This window comes from Rhinopithecus bieti, unplaced genomic scaffold, assembly GCF_001698545.2.
Source record: "Rhinopithecus bieti isolate Rb0 unplaced genomic scaffold, ASM169854v2 scaffold_6380, whole genome shotgun sequence".
Taxonomy (NCBI): Eukaryota; Metazoa; Chordata; class Mammalia; order Primates; family Cercopithecidae; genus Rhinopithecus; species Rhinopithecus bieti.
In genome coordinates this window covers 2030904-2051927 of record NW_016806642.1, presented here as the reverse complement: position 1 = coordinate 2051927, position 21024 = coordinate 2030904, and the positions used below count along the sequence as shown (strand labels likewise).

Here is a 21024-nt window from a genome sequence, read left to right as displayed (position 1 = left end):
TGAAACAAAATAGCAAATTGTTTCCAAGTTTTTAAAAGCATTTTCTGTAGATGACAATCATATAATCGTTAGTAAGAAAAACACACAATAATGGCAACACTTTGAAATACTTGTTTTCAAATCGTCCCTTCATAACAACATATCACTTGTTGTGAAATTTACCTTGAAGAAACAATAACAAATAAATCTCTGGGTTTTTTTGTTCTTCAAAAAGATCTATTAGATAACATATACTGAGAACCATATATCAATACAGAAAAAATCAGCAAATTTAGGATATTTGTGTGTTTTTTTGTAAAATAAAGAAAATGACTCACTTTAAGACAACTTTTAAAACTTTGTTACAAACGATTTTACAATTATGTATCATCTCATTACAAAGTAATACTAAGATTTTACAATTTAAAAGATTTTAGTAAAATTATTCATGTAGATAAACTACTAAAGCCTGTAAACTACAATATGTCAGAATCCCATAAAGACAACCTACTGTACATTATTGACTCTAAGATGTACATTTTTCATATTTAACATCTCATTTGGGAGCGGTTTTAAGGTAATGCCCAGAAGTGTGGTATGTAGTTGTCCTCTTGTGCAAGCTCAGCAAACCTGGATTGGGCTCAGTGGACTAGAAGAAAACTCCGGAGACCACAGCAGGGAACTCTTAAAAAAAAAAAAAAAAAAAAAATTCGATAGGTAATATACGTATGTCTAAAATCTAAAGTTTATTTAGAGATATCTAAATAAATAAAATCTCTAAACTAAATAAAATTTTAGTCTAAAAGATTCTAAATGTTGAGAAAGCATTGTCGTTGGTTACCTGGCCGTTCTTTTTATTTCTTACTAGTGCATAAATAATGGTATGTCTTATAATTAAGGAAGTCTTAGATTTAAAGGAATCTTGTTGACGGGCGCTGAGGCTCAGGCCTGTAATCCCCGCAATTTGGGATGCCAAGGCGGGAGGATTGCTTGAGGCCAGAAGTTTGAGACTAGCCTGGGCAACAGAGTGAGATTCTCTCTCCATAAATTTAAATAAACGTGTTTTTTTGTTTGTTTGCTTGTTTGTTTGTTTTTTTTTTTTTAAGTAATATTGTCATAGATAAAGGCACAGCTGCTAACCCCTCTGCACTGTGGGCAGTTTTCCCTCTTCCCTGAGAGCACCACTTGTAACATGGGACCTATACGGGAGTGGTGACACGCCATCTCTTCGGGTTTAACTTTTTTCTCATTTTTTAGATGGCAAATACAAATGGAAGTTCCAGTATGTTCTGCCCGCACTCCAGTGGGCGGTCTTGTGAGCAGTCCACTTGGGAAGCTTTGGCGCTCAGGTGTGGTAAGAGCTGGGCGGTGCAGAGCACAGAGAAAGGACATCTGCGAGGAAAGTTCCCTGATGACTGTCAACAAAGTGCCACTTCTCTGTGTCTGTGAACGCTGAGAACATGATTTTGTAGCGCCTATCATATAGGTGCATAAACGCACCTCACCTCGGTCAACCTTTGCTCCGTCTTATGAGACAGGCTTTATTATCCGCATTTTATATGAAGGGAATCTGACCGTGGAGAGAGAATTATCTTGCTCAAGGCGACACAACAGAGCCCACAGGTGGCAGAATCCCACCCGAGCCCGCTTCGACCCGCGCGGTGGAAACCACAGCGCCCGCCCGGCTGCGCGTCCGGCGCTGAACTCGCTCACAGAGAAGCGAGCTCTCTCCGCCCGGCTGCCACCGCCCAGCCCCGGCCCCAGCCCCAGTCCCAGCCCCAGCCCCAGACCTACCACCACTCGCCGCCAGCTCCCCGCACCTCGGCGCTGCAGCGCCCACCCCGGAGTCGGTGGCGCGGGGGCGGCGGGAGCGGAGGCTGGAGGGCGGGCGCTGGCACCGGGAACGCCCGAGCACCAGCGGAGAGCGCGACACGTGCGGCCCAGAGCACCGGAGCCACCCGGTCCCCGCAGGCCCGGGACCGCGCCCGCGGGCAGACGACACACGGTGAGTGACAAGTGGCTCGGGGTGGGGGACAGAGGGAACCCCAGGATCCCGGACCAGCGGGGTGTTTGCGTGCCCGGGATTCCGTGCCTCGCGTCTTCCCGAGGAGACTTCGGCGACGTCTTCTCTCTTTAAGAAAATGAAAAAATGTATATTATTTTTTAAGTCTTCCAATATGATTTCAGATGGCTTCTCTTCATCACAGTCCTAACGCCCTGGGCACAGATGTTCACTTGGAGGTACTGGGTTGTGGTTTGGCTGGATGCAGGGGAGGGAGCGCGCGGACTGAGCCTCCAAGGTACTCTCCGGGCCGGGCACAGAGCGGTGGGCTCACACGGAAGAGAGGGGACAGCGACTGGGAAAGGGCAGAGGGCACCCCTGAGGGTCCAGCCCTGGTTCAGGCCCACAGGCGTGGCTCCCGTTGCTTGAAAATGTATCTAATGTAAGATACTGGGGGGGCCTTCCATAGTCTCGGATAAGGGTGAACTATCCCTGTCTCAGGCTTTCCTGTGACCTCTGGACTGACCCTGCTGGCCAGTTACTAGCAATGCTCTGGTGCAAGCAAATTGGCCAGCCTCAGTTTTCTCTTCTGTGAAATGCCTCTTCCTTTGTGAACTATGAGGTCCTTCTCACCTCCCTGGGACACACTAAATATCAGTGTCAGCATTGTACGGGATTATGTATCTGTACCATTAGATCCAGGTTTTACAAATAGTAACCTAAAAGCATACTAATAGATCTTGTTTAAGAACAGGGGCCCGGCACGGTGGCTCACGCCCTAATCCCAGCTACTCCGGAGGCTGAGGCAGGAGAATTGCTTGAACCCGGCAGGCAGAGGTTACAGTGAACCAAGATGGGGCCTCTGCACTCCAGCCTAGGCAACGGAGCAACAGAGTGAGACTCTGTCTTAAAAATACATACATACATACACATATAAAAATATATACATATTATATATACATATATAAATATATACATATTAAATATATATGCACATATATATAAAGAACAGGGCAAAATTAGTCCTTTTTTCTCCATTTTTAAAACTCTAGATAATTGTTATCATCTACTATGTGTGTGCTCTGTGTAGATGAACATCTTTGTTGAGCACCTACTAGGTATTTGGTTCTTGAATATACATTATCTAATTCCTTAAAAACATAGTGAAACTGTTATTAGTATTCCCATTTTACAGATGTGGAAACTTACATGTTTCACACAGTTAGAGTTACAGGTTTCCGGCTCAAAACTGTGTTCCTTCTGTTTCCACCTCTCTGGCTCAGAACCTTATACCCACCTCCACTTGAGCAAACAAATGTTGGATTCTCATTTTCCATTAATAGGAATGGTCCAGTGCCCTGTTTCTCTGTCCAACACTAAAGTCAAACACTAAGGTCCACTAAAAGGACCTTAGGGGCTAAGAGCTAACACTTTCTTCCCTATTTTAATGTGAAATCCTCAATACATTACACTATCTTTAAGGCACAACAGGCTCCAGAAAAGTTTGTAATATGCTCTTTTCCATATGTCATGCCTCTTGAATGTCATGATGGTTATATAAGCTGATAAATTCCCAAACTTTGACAAACAGAATCTTTCCTGTGTTAGAATGAGTTTTAGTGTGAAAAAAAATTCTAAAGCACATGTATAATTTTTAAGGTAGAAGAATCATCCAAGTACAGTAGGTATGGGGCATCATTTCTCAACTGTGGACTTATTTTTGTATTGCTTCACCTGCTTTGCTCTCTACTAAATTATTTGTCATCTTTGTAATTACACTCACAGCACTGCTATCAACTCCTACATATAAATTTGTGCAGAATGGCCAGACGCGGTGGCTCATGCCTATAATCCCAGCACGTTGGGAGGCCAAGGCGGGCGGATCACCTGAGGTCAGGAGTTTGAGAGTAGCCTGGCCAACATAGTGAAACCCCATCTCTACTGAAAATACAAAAATTAACAGGGCATCATGGCACACGCCTGTAATCCTAGCTACTCGGGAGGCTGAGGCAGGAGAATCACTTGAACCCAGGAGGCAGAGGTTGCAGTGAGCAGAGATCGCGCCACTGCACTCCAGCCTGGGCGACAAGAATGAAACTTCGTCTCAAAAAAAAGAAAGCCAAATCCCAAAAGAAGTCTTATACAATTTCCTTTTCTCTTGGAAGTTTCTGGTGCTCTTTGCTAGTGTAACAGTGGTTTGTTTTTGTTTTCCAAATAAATATTGAACATGTACATTATGGTCAGTGTATTTGCTGGACTTAGACTTAGTGAATATAAAGAAATGTAAGGCCCAGTTCATGACCTATGAAGTCAAAATTGTTTGGGAAAATGTTGAGAATACTTAATATGTCTTAAATGATAGGTGGCATGAAGTTAGGAGTTATTGAATCTAGTTTTAATCAAATCAGTCTTTCAGTGGTAAACCAGATGAGTGGGCAAAGAGAGGAGTCAAAAGCTATGCCATCTAACTTAATTCTCGTAGTGTCACTGAAAAGAAGTTATACTGCCTTTTTTCTTATCATAATAATAATAACAGGTAACATTGATTGAGCTCTTGCTATATTCCAGGCACTCTGCTAACAGCTTGTCATTTAACCCTCACAATAATCCTGTGAGGTAGGTGCTGGTTTTGTGTTTGTTTTTTGTTTTTGAGATGGAGTCTTGCTCTGTCACCAGGCTGGAGTGCAGTGGTGCGATCTCAGCTCACTGCAACCTCCGCCTCCTGGGTTCAAGTGATTCTCCTGCCTCAGCCTCCCGAGTAGCTGAGATTACAGGTGCACGGCACTACACCCAGCTAATTTTTGTATATTTAGTAGAGACAGGGTTTCACCATGTTGGCTAGGATGGTCTCAATCTCTTGACCTCGTGATCCGCCCTCCTCAGCCTCCCAAAGTGCTGGGATTACAGGCTTCAGTCACCGTGCCCGTCCGGTAGGTGCTGTTCTTATTCCCTTTTTACAGATGAAGAAACTTAGGCTGAGTGGTCAAGTGATTTGTCACAGGCCATACACTAGAATTATCCTAGCCAAGACTTAGGTGTCCTGAGCAGATTCACTGCTCATTTCATTACTACTCCAGTTGCTCAGGAGGCTCTTCTAGGAGCTTGGACTGAGGTGATGAGAGTAAACATGGTTCAATTCCTCTTGGAGGTAGTAGCTTTGCGGGTTCAGCATGGGAGCCCTGATGCTTGCTGAGAATAAATGAGGGGGTAAGCCTATTCCTGCAGAATTTAAACTAATAGAAGAGGGAAAGCAGTTAGACTAACAGAGCATCAAGCTTGGATTTTTATTTCTCAGGTGCTCATGGAGCGAGAAGGGAAGCATAGAATGTAACTCCAATTCCATTCTGGATTTATGTGTGGTTTTTCTGGGTTATCTTGGTCAACTTACAGATTTTTCTATCTGTAGAATAGGATACTAATCATTACTTTATGTACTTGACCAAATATTAACAACTAAATTATGTGCTTTGCACAGTGATAAACTACTAAGTAAATGTCTACAAAAGATTATTAAAATTAGAATCTTTTAACCTCTATTTTGCAGTTATATGCAGGAAAAGCAACATATTAAGTAAAATATCACGAGATACTGAGATGGAGCGTTGTTAGTGTAGAGACTTCGACTGAATTCTTCATTTATATGAGAAACCTGGGGAAACATGGTGGGATGCTGATCACTACCCTTAGTTCTTTAATTCGCCTCCCAAGTGTGCCTCCAATTATCTCAATTGTGAAATTCTTAGAAAATTATCAAAACAATGTAATTGTTTTAATATGTTAATGCCTTATAGTACTTTATGAAAATACTCAGTGTTTGCTTACAAGGTAAAGCAAAACTTGGCCAGGACTTTGCAAGTCCTGGATACCCGAGATCCAAGGATAAACCTCCTTCCATTGTCCATAAACAGAGACTTCCAGATTGAGGATGTCAAAGAAAAAACCTTTCCAATAAACTAAGGAAGAAAAGTTAGTGAAAGAGGTTTAATTTTCTCAATAAAGGTCAATTGCTATTTTTAAAATAAGGAAAAGAAGCTTTGAAGTATGAAGTTAGCTGCCATGGTGACAGAGGCAGAAATGGAGGAAACAGGCATGGCATCCGGGGCCTCTTTCCAGCACATCATCCTTCCCAATAGAAGACAGCTTATTTTATCAACAGGTTTAGCAGGATACAGAGAGTGAATCAGAGAAGGCTGGAGTTTTTGAAGCTTTATTGAACACTTGCCATGAAAGTTTTAGGCTTATGGGAGCTATTCAAAGAAAGAAAAAATGTCATGTAGTTTATTTGAAAGTGTCTTATTTCTCCAAGACTCCATTCATGTCTTGTTTCTTTCTTTCTTTTTACTGTTATATTGGATAAATGCTTGTTCAATCTATAGGATAAAATAGTTCTCAGTACAGACGATTCAGGGGTTGGGGTGGGATAAATTCATTTCAACCGTGATTTGTTTACACACAATATTTCAGGAGTCTATTATGTCAAATGGGATATATCTAAAATGGAAATAAAGACAAACAGAATTGACAGAAACAACATTCCAGAAAAAATAGAAGAGAGAAAAGCATAAAGGAAGTTTTTAAAAATAAGCTATAAAGAGGGAAAGGAGAAAGCACATTGAATTTGAAAAAAAAAAAAAAAGGAACAAAAATTCGGAAGTCTCCTGAATTTGAGCAAGAAAAGAAAGTTCCTGTACTTGGGTGAAATTAAAGAGGAACCATAGGACTACAAATGCTTACCAGTGAAATTAGAGAAAATTCCAGGGAGCTTCATCAGCTGCACAAAAAGGAAAGCAGGTGTGTGTGTTAAATTTGGCTCATGTAAACAGTGCTTGGACTATTGAATAGAAAGAAGAAAAAGTAGAGAAGGTTGCGCGTTTTACTTTCCTTCCCCTTCAAGCCATTTAACATGACGTTATGAATAGGGCTGGCTTGACAATGGGGCCTGATAGACGGACTTTTGCCCATGTAATGGCTTGTTACATTCTTTCACCAAATGGTAGACTTAGAATGAAAACCAGTTCATTTTCATGCCCATAACTCAGGAAAATTAATGAAGAAGAGAAGGTTAGCTAATGGGTAACTTGATTTGATTATCCTTTTCCATTACCATAGTGGAATAGCATTAGACACGGTTACATATTGTGTGTGCGCTGAGTTTTGTTGTTTCATCCTCTTTTGAGGGAGGTGGGCATCAGAAGTAATGAGTCAACCTTCTGAAGAGTAAAGCATTAAGCATTATAAAAGCTTTACTAGATAGGTATCATAAAGATTGTATGTAAGGTGCCTAGCATCATGCCTGAAACATAGTAAGAGATCGAAAAATTGCAGCATTAGTATTAGTATAGTGTTGAGATTAGCATTATTTTTAGTATTATGCTGCTACAGTTGCTATTGATTACAAGCAGTCTCACATCTAGAAGTAATGTTGGATTAGAAATCAGGAGACTGCCCGGGCATGGTGGCTCATGCCTGTAATCCCAGCACTGTGGGAGGCCAAGGCAGACGGATCACCTGAGGTCAGTTCAAAACCAGCCTGACCAACATGGTGAAACCCCATCTCTACTAAAAATACAAAAATTAGCTAGCCATGTGTGGTGGCGCATGCCTGTAGTCCCAGCTGCTCGGGAGGCTGAGACAAGAGAATCACTTGAACCCAGGAGGTGGAGGTTGCAGTGAGCCAAGATGGTACCATTGCACTCCAGCTTGGGCGACAGAATGAGACTGTATCAGAGAGAAAAAAGAGAGAGAGAGACGGAGGTTCTGATCTGGATTTTGCTATTAATATGAACTTGAACAAGTCCCCTCTTTTTTCTAAGCCACAGTGATCCATTTGTAAAGTAGGGAATAAATGACCTCTGAAGTGTTGTCTGTATATTGATCTGCTACCAGTAAAACATATCTCTGTAAGTAGCTTTGCAGGCAGAAGGGAAGAATTTTGTTCTTTGCCTCATTTAGTCACCTGATCATTAACAACATGCATTTATATGACAACCAGCCTTGAGGCATATTTGGTCATTTGGTTGTCTGTGGTAGCCCAGACTGAAATGTCAGCTGTTGGAGGGGAAGGGAGCAGCAGCACACAGTAGTTACTAGTAACTTGTGTGGCTCCTTCCTCCCTTGACTTTTTAAGTTCTTTGATAGTCTTAGGAATTAAGATTTTTTTGCCTGACCTAAGAAAACATACAACTCTAGTACACTGAAAATCATATGTGATTTAGCAAAGAAATACAAATGAGGGAATCAGCAGGGGAAATAGGAACCACTCTCAGTGGGGTTCCTACTTTGTGCTAAGTATTCTTATGAATCCACGACACCATGGACTGTTCACAATAACTTTGCCTTAATCGTCACTGTGACTTTGTCGAGCTAGGTATTACTATACCTATTGTAAGAGATGAGGAAATGGTGCTCTCACAGCCATAGCAGACAGCAGAACTGAGATTCATTCACCTTTTTCTTTTCCTTAATACCACTGTTTCCCTTGACCTTAATACAGTGCTACAGAAGAATTTGGAAGTAGAAAGTTTTCCTGCCAGCATGAGATTATCACCTGTGAAAGGAAACTTAAGAGTTTCTTTTTTCCTAGCCTAGCACAATACAATTTTGAAGTGGCTGCATGCTTTGTGCTTCTCTCTAGAGCAATGGGGAAAGAGGCTGGTCAGGGAGTAATTGTTGTCTCTGTCTTCCTGCTGGTTGGTGTATTTCTGGCTTGTTCCCGCCCACCCCACCCCCATTCTTGATCTGAGATGTTGTTTTCACCATCTGGAAACTGTCACCACTTGAGTGATGAGTCAATGACATAGCACACTCTTTGATTTTCTGATTCAATATAGAGTTGTTGTTTTAATATTTACCCCTTAGGCAGGGTATGTGAAGGATGTTTACAGTTATAGAAGGTTTCATTTTATTGGAAGATACCTCATTTACTTGAAGGTCTTTGGGGATTCTGAACTTCTCATAAATGGAGAAGCTATTTTTACCTGGTAGTCAGAGAAAATCAGCAAGTTTGTGTTTGGATCAATGTACTCAAATTTATCTTCCATTTTATACATTTCATATACATATATATGTTTATATAATATACACATATATTTTAACCTATTTAAAATAGGACACAATATATATAAAACATATTTCATATATATCCTTTTTTTAAATCCTTATAATTATCACCTGAGTATTTTACTATTTGGAGAATGTTATAGCTTCATAAATTGTGATCCATGTTGAAAATTTCTACAAAGGGGTGCCATAGATATCTTTTGCAGTTAGGAAGCAGAAACCTTCTTAATCCCTATGTAGCCATTCATTTAGTTATCTTCCAGTTCAATCCATAATTTTATCTATGCCAGAATATTCCAAATTTTAATGCAGCAGCTAGCATAGCTACTATAGGGGTAGAAAAACTCCCCTCCACCCTCCTAGGGTCTTGGTTGAGTCTGAGAATTAAGCTGACATTAGGTTAACAGGAAAAAAAAATAATACAAATTTACTCAGCAAATATTATGGGACATGGGAGACATGAAGAAATGAAGACCTAAAGAAGTAATGAGAGTCAGTTACTTAAATACTGGACTGAGCAAAGAATAGTAAACTATAAAAATGTGACTAAATTATGTGGGGATACTAAAGTCTGTACAGAATTCTCTTGGTCTCAATTTCTCATCCTTGAAGATAAAGATGTTGTTGACTTTCTTTCTAGTACAGGGAATGTCTTTCATATGGGAATTTTACCTTCTTATTTTAAGAAACAGCAGAAAAGTCAAAGTGATCTCCTTGCACCTGCTGTTTTTCAAGTGCCTTTAACTACAATCATCAATATGTCAGAAGAGTATATTTTAACACCTTTACTAATACAACAAAAACTTAATCCAATCACAATGTAGTAGAATAAGATTTAATGTAAGTAGTTTTAATGTAGTTGCATTAAACTAAACTAGAAGTAAAATAGATGAACACACACACAATTTAAGTTTCATCCAGGACAGCACATGCCTACTATGTGCCACAAATTGTGGCCTCTGGCCCTGAGGAGCTTGCAAGGAAATGGAGGAGAGAGATAGGTATCTAAATAAATTAGTTCTCTAATTATGGTACGTGCTAAGATAGGAAGATGCCAGGGTGCTCTGAGGATACTGGTAGGAGGGTTCACTCTGACCTGAAGACATAAGTAAGGCTTCCTGAAATCTGACCACTTCTTTCCATTGCCACTACTACACCTGATGACCACATCATCATCATTTTACCTGTGCCTCTGCAGTCATTTCCCAACTGGTCTGCCTGCATCCACCCTAGTCCCCAGAGTAATGTGTGTGTGTGTGTGTGTGTGTGTGTGTGTGTGTGTGTTAATGTCACTCGTATCTTGTTACACACTCAATTAAATAAGTAAAATTCCTAATTAAACACCAGTGGTTTCCCATGTATTTGAGAATAAAATCTAGGCTCCCTTTTTTGGCAAACAAGTCCATAGTAAATCTGGTTCCTGACATCTTCTCTAATTTCATCGCATACCATTCTCCCTGCAGTCACTTTCTCCAACCACTCTGACCTTATTTCCGTGCCTCTCCCTTGGCAAGCTCGTTCCTCTGTCTCCAGGCTGTGCATTCACCATTCCCCTGTGAGGAAAAGTGTTCCCACATCTTTGGTTGGCCAGCACCAATTTTAGCCCAAGCTTCACCTCCTGCAAATGCCTTTGCTGACAAGTCTGTATCCTCCCCAGGGTCTCTCCTCTTTTATGTCCTTCTTTTATTATTACTGGGTTGTTGCTTATATTTTTGTTTTTTGCCTCTCTACTCCAGGATTTTGTTTCCATGAAAGCTAAAATCCCTTCTGTCTTGTTCTCTACCATATCCCAAGGCCTCGGCACTTAGCAGCTGCTTAATACATATTTATTGAATGAATAACTGAATGAAAGGTGTCTGAACTGAGTTTAGATGGATGAATAAGACTCACCCAGTCTAAAAATAGTGGCAAAGTAAAGAGAATAGCGTGAAGAAAAGACACAGAGGCATGAATAGGCATGAGATGGGCAGGGGTATAAGCAGCTCAGTGTCACTAGATGGTAGTGTCAGAAGAGAGTGGTGGTGGATGTGGCTGGTGATAAACACAGACATTAGCTCACAGAGGCCATTGTATTCCATGACCTTGGACTTTTGGTTTAGAGACAGGGAGACCGGCAGATTTTGGCTTAAATCTGTGCCTCTCAAATGTTTTAACAATGACTCACAAGAAACAGATTTTATGTATCTGTGAACTGAGATCCATCCCCAGCTTTTAGATGCTGTCACATTCGTTGGCTCCTGGCTCCTTCCTCCACTTCAAAGCCAGCAGTAGCAGAGCAAGTCCTTGGTACATCATATCTCTCTGACCTAGTCTCCTGCCTTTCTTGTACACTTTTAAGGACTCCTGTGATTATATTGGACTCACTTGGTTAATCCAGAATAATCTTCCCATCTCAAGGTCCTTAACTTTAATCACATCTCCAAAGTGTCTTTGCCATGTAGGGTAACCTGTTCACAGATTCTGGGAATTAGGGCATGGACATCTTTGGTGGGCCATTTTCCTGCCTACCACAGGGATGTTTAAAGGGGTTTTCTAAAGATCATATTCCTTTCCCTCCTTCGCATCTTTCTTTCAATAGACATTTATTGAGTACTTACTGTTTCCCAGTGTTAAGTGCTGATATTCAACAGTGAGCAAGGTAGTCAATGTTCCTGCTCATATGGGGCTTATATTCTAGTATAGAAGACAGATGACAAACAAGTAATTAAGTAAAGAAATGAGGTAGTTACAGATTGTGCCATGAAGACAATAATAAGGTGATGAGTAAAAAATCAACTGGGAAAGACCACATTGGTTAGGGAGGGCGTGGGAGGGATAGAGACAGTGGTCAGGGAGGGGCTTTCTGGGGAAGTAACACATAAGCTGAAATCTAAAGGGTGAAAATATGTCAGCCACACGAAGAAGCTAGGGAAGAGGATTCTAGCAGAGAACTTGGAAAATGTGAAGTTCTCTAGGCAGCAAGAGCATTGTTCAAGGAACAGTCTGAAGGCCAGTGTGAATGGAAAAGAGTGAACCAGGCAAAAATGTAAGTGATGATGGCAAGATGGGAAGAAGTGAGGCCATGAGGTGGCTGAGAGACTGTGTGTGGTATGGGCTGTGGATATTTTTCTAACAGCAGTAGGGACCTGTTGAAGGGTTTCAGATAGTGGTGGTGTGCAGCGGGTAACATGATCTGATTTATGTTTTTCAAAGGTAGTTGGCTATATGAAAATGGCTTAGAAAGGGCAAGGATGGACTGGAAAGACACGTTGAGGGCTAGCATAGACTAGGGGAGAGATGACAGTGGTTTGGACTAGGGTGAAGGGACAGTTGGAATGGAGAGAAGTGCATTGATCTGTAAAATATTTTGGAGGTAAAGTTGACAGGACTAGAGATGGTTTAGCTGTAGGAAATAAGAAAAAGATTGGAATCAAAGATAGCTTCTAGGTGTTTTTAGCCACTTAGGGATGAGAATATCATTCACTGAGATAGAAAAGGCTGAAGGAAGAACCAATTTGGAGAAAGGGTGACAAGAATTAAGACTGAACACCTTAATACTGAGAATCTGTTAGACATCTAAGAGGTGATGCAAAGGAGACAGATGGATGAGAATGGAGCTCAGGGGGATGTGTGAGTTGAAGATCTACTCTGAAATCTTTAGCTAGCAGATAACATCTAGAGCCAGGGGACCAGGTGAGATCACCTACAAAGAAAGTAGAAATAGAAAAAAAAAAATACCTTGAGTGTGCTAAGGTCCTCCAAGAGTTAAAAATCAGGAGGAAATCAAAGAGTAGCCAGCAAAGACTTACACTAATATGCTAATATTATTTAGGGTTTTCCTGAATGATGACTAGGCTAGAGGTAGAGGAAACAAAGAACGCCATAGGGACAGAAGTGCTGTGTCTCTAGCACTTAGTGTACCTAGCACATGAAAGGCAGCCATCCATATTGAATGAGTAAGTGAAATTTTCTGAAACTTTCAATATTTTCTGGCATATGTCTAGGTATGGGGTTAAGAGGTAAACTTTTGCTTTACATTGGCTACTTTTTAGTGGACTGACACCACAGAACTTCCCAGCCTACTTTATGAATTTTTTGCCTATCTTCAATAGAATTTAAAGAATTTGTTACTGACCAGTAGAGCCATTCCTTAGGTTTGAATTTGAAACAGATCAGAATTGCCAGCTTATGTTTTCTGACCTATTCAAGATAAAATCACTCTGTAAATAAGTAATTTAAAAAAAAAAAAACAAGTAAACAGGCTTCTCTAGAAAACCCAAACAACCCTTGGAATTCCTTTTTTACTGCCAAAGAGATCAATCTTTTACTAAGTTCCAGATGGGTTATGAGCCATTTCTCAATCTACTGATTCCAGAATCACATGACTGGATCAGAAACTCTCATTAGTCAAACTACTGTATATGGTATGAAGATGAAGACTTGTTTAGAAGGAAAAGAAGAATAAAAGTGTTCTGTGGGACTAAGTCTCAGATAGGTTAAGCAACTTGCACATGGTCTCAAGTATTTAAACTCAGTGCTAAAGGACCCCAAAGCCCATTGCTGTGGCCTGAATGTTTATGCCCCCCTCGAATTTATATGTTAAAATCCCAACTGTCAATGTGATGATATTAGGAGGTGGGGTCTTTCGGAGGTGATTGGGTCATGAAGGTAGAATTTTCGCAAATGGGACTAGTGACCTTATAAAAGAGATCCCAGAGAGCTCTGTTGTCCCTCCCACCATGTGAGGTCACAGCAAGAAGTCCCCGTCTATGAACGGTCTATGAAGTGGGCACTCACCAGACGCTGAATCTGCTGACCTCTTGATCTTGAACTTGCCAGCCCCCAGAACTGTGAGAAATAAATTTCTGATGTCTATAATCTACCCAGTTCATGGCATTTTGCTACAGCAGCCCAAATGGACTAAGACATCCAAATTCCTTCTCTAATCTTTTGCTGACCCCAAGAAGTTTCACTGAGATGGGATTTGGAGGTGGCTAAGATAATTCGATTTACTGATTTTAAAGGCATATGTCATTTTTTAAAATAACAAAATCTCAACAAGGTGGAGAAAAATAAAGTGGCAATTGAAGCTCTTCTGAGCTATTTTGGCTGTGGTATTTTCTGAATGTATTTAACATGAATGAATTTGTCTTCTTTTGCAAGGAAGAAGACAAAGTTCTATACCAGAGTCGATTGTTGATGGCACATACTTTTAGACAATGCTCACTGGCACTTATTTTTATAATCATGTGGCTGTTGATTAAAGCAAAAATAGGTAAGATATTTCTGTAAGTTACTCTATGGAAGAATTTGTGGTTTAAATTCTCAGTTACAGATGAAGTATGTATTTATGGTAAATGTTCCGGTAGTTGGTCTTTTGTAGTCAATCTCTGTCATTTAAGTGGGTAAGTCTGGTTCTGTCTATAGTAGTTATTTTATTTAATTTCTACTAATGATTAATATAAGGGTCCAATTATTTTATTTCTTCCTAAGAAAGTGGCTTGGTAACCCAGTTAGGCATCACAAATACATGTTTTACATTTCAGCACATTTTCTTTTTTTTGTTTTCTTCTTTTATTATACTTTAAGTTCTGGGGTACATGTGCAGAATGTGCAGGTTTGTTACATATGTATACACGTGCCACGGTGGTTTGCTGCACCCATCAACCCGTCACCTACATTAAGTATTTCTCCTAATGCTCTCCCTCCCCCAGCCCCCACCCCCTGACAGGCCCTGGCTTGTGATGCCCACCCCTACCCCCGTGTCCTTGTGTTCTCCTTGTTCAACTCCCACNGTAACCCAGTTAGGCATCACAAATACATGTTTTACATTTCAGCACATTTTTCTTTTTTTTGTTTTCTTCTTTTTATTATACTTTAAGTTCTGGGGTACATGTGCAGAATGTGCAGGTTTGTTACATATGTATACACGTGCCACGGTGGTTTGCTGCACCCATCAACCCGTCACCTACATTAAGTATTTCTCCTAATGCTCTCCCTCCCCAGCCCCACCCCTGACAGGCCCTGGCTTGTGATGCCCACCCCTACCCCCGTGTCCTTGTGTTCTCCTTGTTCAACTCCCACTTAAGAGTGAGAACATGCGGTGTTTGGTTTTCTGTTCTTGTGTTGGTTTGTTTAGCACTTTTTTTTTCCTGCCTCCCACCCTCCACAAGTTTTTTTTTTTTTTTTTTTCTGAGACAGGGTCTGGCTCTGTTGCCCAGGCTGGAGTGCAGTAGCACAATGTTTGCAATACTTTTTAAATACTCTTTTAAAACTGTCTTTTTTTTCTTGGTACAAGTATTTAAATAAAAATTATAAATCATAAATGGTGATGGAAACAAATGTGTTTTTTTCTGGGAAGGCTTTATTAGTCTGGTAAATAATTTGCACATAAGAGAGGCTGGTTTTTCCCGGAACTGTGTTCCTGAATGTTCTTCCAATCCTGCTTTCTAACCACTTTCCTGGTTATAGTTCTGATTGTAGTATTACTGTTATGAGAAGGATGCATATTTTCATTCAAATACAGTTAGACTTCAATATGTTTACCTTCTGTTCTCATTGTACATCACTATTATAACCAGAGACATGTAGGTTAATTATATTTGCATGATCTAATGGGGTTAATTTTACCCTGTTTTGGGGAATTACATAAACTCTTCATTTTGAAATGGGTTTATTATCACCAACTAAATATTGCATTTGTATCTTATTGCAGATGAGTGCAAGAGAGGCGATGTGACTGTGAAGCCTTCCCGTGTAATTTTACTTGGATCCACTGTCAATATTTCATGCTCTTTGAAGCCCAGACAAGGCTGCTTGCCCTATTCCAGTCGTAACAAGTTAATCCTGTACAAGTTTGACAGAAAAATCAGTTTTCACCATGGCCACTCCCTCAATGCTCAAGTCACAGGTCTTCCCCTCGGTACAACCTTGTTTGTCTGCAAACTGGCCTGTATCAAGAGTGATGAAATTCAAATATGTGGAGCAGAGATCTTAGTTGGTGGTGAGCATTCCATTTTGAATTTTTAAAACATGGTGATCTTTTGGTATTTTTGATGTTTTGGTATTTGGTGTTAAACAGAAACCCAAATACAGGTCAATGTTCTTTCTTTTCCCACCACATAGAAGTATTTCATTTTGATACTGACATGAAAGCTTCAATGTGAGTTCAGAAATTGGAATCTTATTTGGCAAGTCTCTCTCTCTCTCTCTCTCTCTCTCTCTCTCTCTCTCTCTCTCTCTCTCCAGAACCATTTATCTGTTGTCCTTAACTCCAGTGGCAGAAAAAATGGATCTCTGCAGTTGGGTCTTTATGCCTTTTTGACTTATGAGAATATGTTTAAAGCTACAGCCTCCTAAAAAGAAAGAAGAGATGTCTTTTTAAATTTATGCAGCCCAGGATGACTACACAGAGTTGAGCAGCACCTCTTGCCCTACCTAACTTAATGCCTCCCAAAATAATTCTTCCATCCATGCTCACCTAGACCACTGGTTCTCATACTTAGCAGAAGGTAAAAGAAAACATTGATCACACTTACTATCTTTTCCTCAGTTCTCCAGAAAACTGACTCTAGCGGAAAAAAAAAAAGAAAAGTAAACAAAAAACCAGACCTGCTAACAATTCATGAGAAGAGGGTGTGGGGCAGAGGAGTTACACAGCCCCAGGGAGGCAAGAGGGAAGGAGTGAGCCAGGAAAGGGACAAAGGCAAATACCGGGTAGTAACATTACTGAACCGGCCACAGCTTCGACAGAAAATACAGCTGGTTGTTTATACTCTTCAGAACATTCCCAGAAAGAGCATATAGAAATCTCATGACAAGAGAAAGAAAGAAGAACTTAACTATCTCCCACTGGCCGAAGTCCACCTGACAGGGGATCAGTTTCCCACACTGCTGGCTTGCGTTACTGGTCCCTTCAGGCAGCTGCTGGGGGATTAGAACTAACCTGTCAGAGTTGACACCTGCAGCATGAGCCGCAGGGCACAGGATGAACCAGCAGCCAGCAGCACACCTACCTGCAGTTCGCAACCTGTGGCCCACAGCCTTGCAGGTCCAACCAGGCAAGCCCGTGAGCAAGCACGGGCCCTGAGGGATTCCATGGCACCCTGTGGTTCCAAGGAAGTTTTGGGGTGGCAGACAAGAGGCATAAAGAGACTAGGAAGAATTGCTCTAGCAGGCTGGCTGACCAAGTCTCATAGACATGGTCTCTGTCATAAAGGTAGTGATATAGAGCTCAATGAGACTCTGTCCAGGAAAGATGGAAACCTCTTCTCTGTGACCATTAAGGATATATAGATGTACAGTTGGTGCCAGGCAGTTTTCCTGGAAGGCCCCCAGAAGCATGGATCTGAAGACCAAGCAAATGACCAAGCAGATCATTGGTAGGAAGGAGGTATAAACTAGGCCAAGTACTCACCTTCCAGCTCAGGGCCTCCTGTTCGTACCACTGTGAGTCATGTACTCAACATTGACAGCCTGTGGTATAGTAGAAGTAGCATGGGCTTTGAATCTCAGCTCTGCCAGTAGCAGTGTACTTTAGACAACTTAAACTATCTGAGCCTCAGTTTCTCCATCTGTGTTATGAAGATAATAACATCTACCTAATAAAATGGTCATAGTAATTAGAAGACCTCTTATATGCAAAGTGCTTAATCCCATGCAAGGCACAAGGGAGGCATTTAGGTGATGGCTTTAGGCTTCTCAACAGCAACCTGGAATGTGGAAGGCAACAGAGTCCTGACTACAGACTCTTTTCAACTTAGAAGTCTGTCCTCAAAGTATCAGTCAAACGTGAGGGTAGAATAAAGACATTTTAAACTATGCTCAAGATATTTCCTCCCATGCACCCTTTCCCAGGGAACTAATGAAAGCTGTGCTCCACCAACCCAAGTCATTCGACAAGAAAGAAGAAAACATTAAATCTAAGAAACAAGAGAGCCAAAGGAAAAAAGAAGCAACTTAGGAGACACTAAGGATGAGCAGTCCCAGAATGACAGCTAGGTACCAGGCATGGAGGCAACCTGTCTTATATTAGAAAATCCACAAGGCTCCAAGAGAGAGGTCCTTAAGCAGATGAAATGGATAGAAGTGCCAATACATTGCAGTATATTGAACAGTGATTCAGATAATTGGCTTGCAAGTTTGAAATTTTATTAACAAGAAAACTAAACAAATGGAAAAACAAGATAATTACTAATTCTAAGATTAAAAGTTATACAGAAAATGAAAAGTTAATATAGTATTCTATATGACTCAGTCATGACTGGTGTGTGTATATGCATAAGTATACACTGTATAAATACATATAAACATATCTAAATGTATATGTGTACATGGGTACATATGTATACAAGGAAGAGACTTTCATTTTTTTGTTTTTGTTTTTGTTTTTTTTTGAGATGGAGTCTCCCGCTGTCGCCCAAGCTGGAGTGCAGTGGCGCAATCTCTTCTCACTGCAACCTCTGCTACCTGGGCTCAAGCAATTCTTCTGCCTCAGCCTCTCAAGTAGCTGGGATTATAGGCATGCACCACCATGCCCAGCTAATTTTTGTATTTTATTAGAGGGGGGTTTCACCATGTTGGCCAGACTGTCTCCAATTCCTAATCTCAGTGATCCTCCCCTCTCAGCCTCCCAAGTTGCTGGGATTATAGACATGCATCACCATGTCTGGCTAATTTTTGTACTTTTAGTAGAGACAGGGTTTCACCATGTTACCCAGGCTCAAACTCCTGGGCTCAAGCTGTCTGCCCACCTCGACCTCCCAAAGTGCTGGAATTACAGGCATGAGCCACTGTGCCTGGCCCAGGACTCTAACTTTTAAATATGAACTTATAAGTTAAAACGACTCTCAGACCACCTGTGTGGAGTCCCTGAGAAAAAAGTAAACTATTGTAATAGTCCAGGAAGAAGTGATCAAGTCCTTATCTAGGGCAGTGGCAATGGGAACCAAACATGGGAACAGATAACTCAAAACCTGGTGGAAGTAGGATCCACTGAATTTGATGACTAACTGGATGTAGAAAATGAAGAGGAAATGTTGAGAAAGACTCTGATGTTTCCAGTCTGTATGCCTTAGAGGAAGCTGATGCCCCAGGCAGCTTCATAAAATGGAACAAGAATAGATGTTGAATCAGAGAGAACTGGCTCAAACAGCTCTACCACTTACTAGCTGTGTGACCTTGATCATGTTACCTAACGTCTCTGAGCCTCAGCTTCTTCATCCATTATATGAGGTTAATCTGAATGCATCCCTCTTGAGTCATTTATACACATTAGATGGCGTCATGCACGTAGTGTGCTTAGCACAGAGTGTGGCACATAGTAAGAGCTCAAAGGTTTGTTGTTGGAATTTATTGGCAACATTCCTTATTCTACTTCCAGCAAGAGCCTCCAGTGTTTTTTGTTTGTTTGTTTGTTTGTTTTCTTTTGAGATGGAGTCTCACTCTGTCACCCAGGCTGGAGTGCAGTGGCGCAATCTCAGCTCCGCGCAACCTCTACCTTTTGAGTTCAAGTGATTCACATGCCTCAGCCTCCTCAATAGCTGGAATTACAGCATGTGCCACCATGCTCAGCTAATTTTTGTATTTTAAGTAAAGAAGGGGTTTCACCATGTTGGCCAAGCTGGTCTCAAACTCCTGACCTCAAGGGATCTGTCCACCTCAGCCTCCCAAAGTGTTGGGATTACAGGAGTGAGCCACTGCATCCAGTGAGAAGAGACTTTTTAAAAGGAAAATTTATTATTCTATTGAAACTATATAAGCTAGATATCATTATACCCATTTTATAGATTCAACTGAAGCTCTGACTTGTCCAAGGTCACACAGTGGGCATTTCTGTGCCTATGTCTGTGGTGGATGCTAAGGACAAAAAAGACATTTATTTAATCAATTACAGATTTTTTTAGTGTAGACAATAGCTAGGACTTCTGTAGTATACTCATTTTATCTAACCTAAAGGAAATATGTATCTACACGTGGGTCTGGGTATTAGGGTAAAATGGGATGACTGAACAGCTAAGTATTTCTCTTACCTCCATTTTGTCCAAGAAATTCCTAGTTTGGGTCCTGTCTTTCACTATAAAATAGCTTTATTTAAAAATACACACCTTACAATAGAAGAGACCATGCTTGCTTTGTACATCTTTGTGTTTCCACAGCTAGCACTGTGCTTGGCTTGTGGGAGGTACTCAATGTCTATGTACATAAAAGAATTAATTTGTAAATGCCCATAAAGTGCTCCAAGAGACACTGCAGAAATTAGATTTAGATGGTATAGCCCAGGAAGACATGACCGAGGCGAGTGGGTATAAGTTTCTTGACAGAAAATGTCTGGTGAAGAAAGCAAATAAGTCTCTCATTTTTCAAGGTTTCTAATATTTGAATGGGCATCACTCTAAAGGAAGTTAATTAATTATTACCAGGGGTAATGGAGCTAGCACTGGATGTTCACATGTCAGGGAAAATGGTAGAATATGGAGAAAAGGCTTGGACTTGAGTTACCCACAGCTGAGCTGGAGCCTTGAATCTGCCACTTCATAATTTTATAATCTTGGGTCAGATATTTCACCTTTCTCAAAAATAAAGATAATAATGGTATCTACCTCATGGGGTGCTATGCTGTCTAATTCAGAAAAACTGCACATAGCACTGGACTAGGCATATAGTAAGTATTTGATCCATATTTACTAGCATTATTACTGTTTCTAGGAGAAATTTTTGCCTTAATGGCAAACTGGGACTTGGACGAAATCTGAAAATGGCTTCTAGTTTACCTGGGTTTACGGCATGTGGGGGATGTATTGTCATGTTGTTGGCAGATACTAACAATTTGGTTGAAATATCACCTGTGTGATATATAAGGTTTTTGTCTTTTCTTTATAAAGTTGCTCCAGAACAGCCTCAAAATTTATCCTGCATACAGAAGGGAGAACAAGGGACTGTGGCCTGCACCTGGGAAAGAGGACAAGACACCCACCTATACACTGAGTATACTCTACAGTGAGTGA

At 40.9% G+C, this 21024-nt stretch overlaps 1 protein-coding gene across 1 annotated transcript in view; it reads left to right on the top strand.

Moving 5' to 3' along the window:
* Nucleotides 1-1794: 1794 nt before the first annotated feature.
* The window catches only part of IL12RB2 (interleukin 12 receptor subunit beta 2), a 97068-nt gene continuing 77838 nt past the window's right edge, over nucleotides 1795-21024 (top strand). Inside the window, exons 1-4 of the mRNA XM_017877270.1 lie at nucleotides 1795-1984; nucleotides 14183-14294; nucleotides 15735-16022; nucleotides 20902-21016. Coding sequence (XP_017732759.1) covers nucleotides 14219-14294; nucleotides 15735-16022; nucleotides 20902-21016 — 479 coding nt within the window. The 5' untranslated portion in view covers nucleotides 1795-1984; nucleotides 14183-14218. The remainder of the gene's footprint in view (nucleotides 1985-14182; nucleotides 14295-15734; nucleotides 16023-20901; nucleotides 21017-21024) is intronic.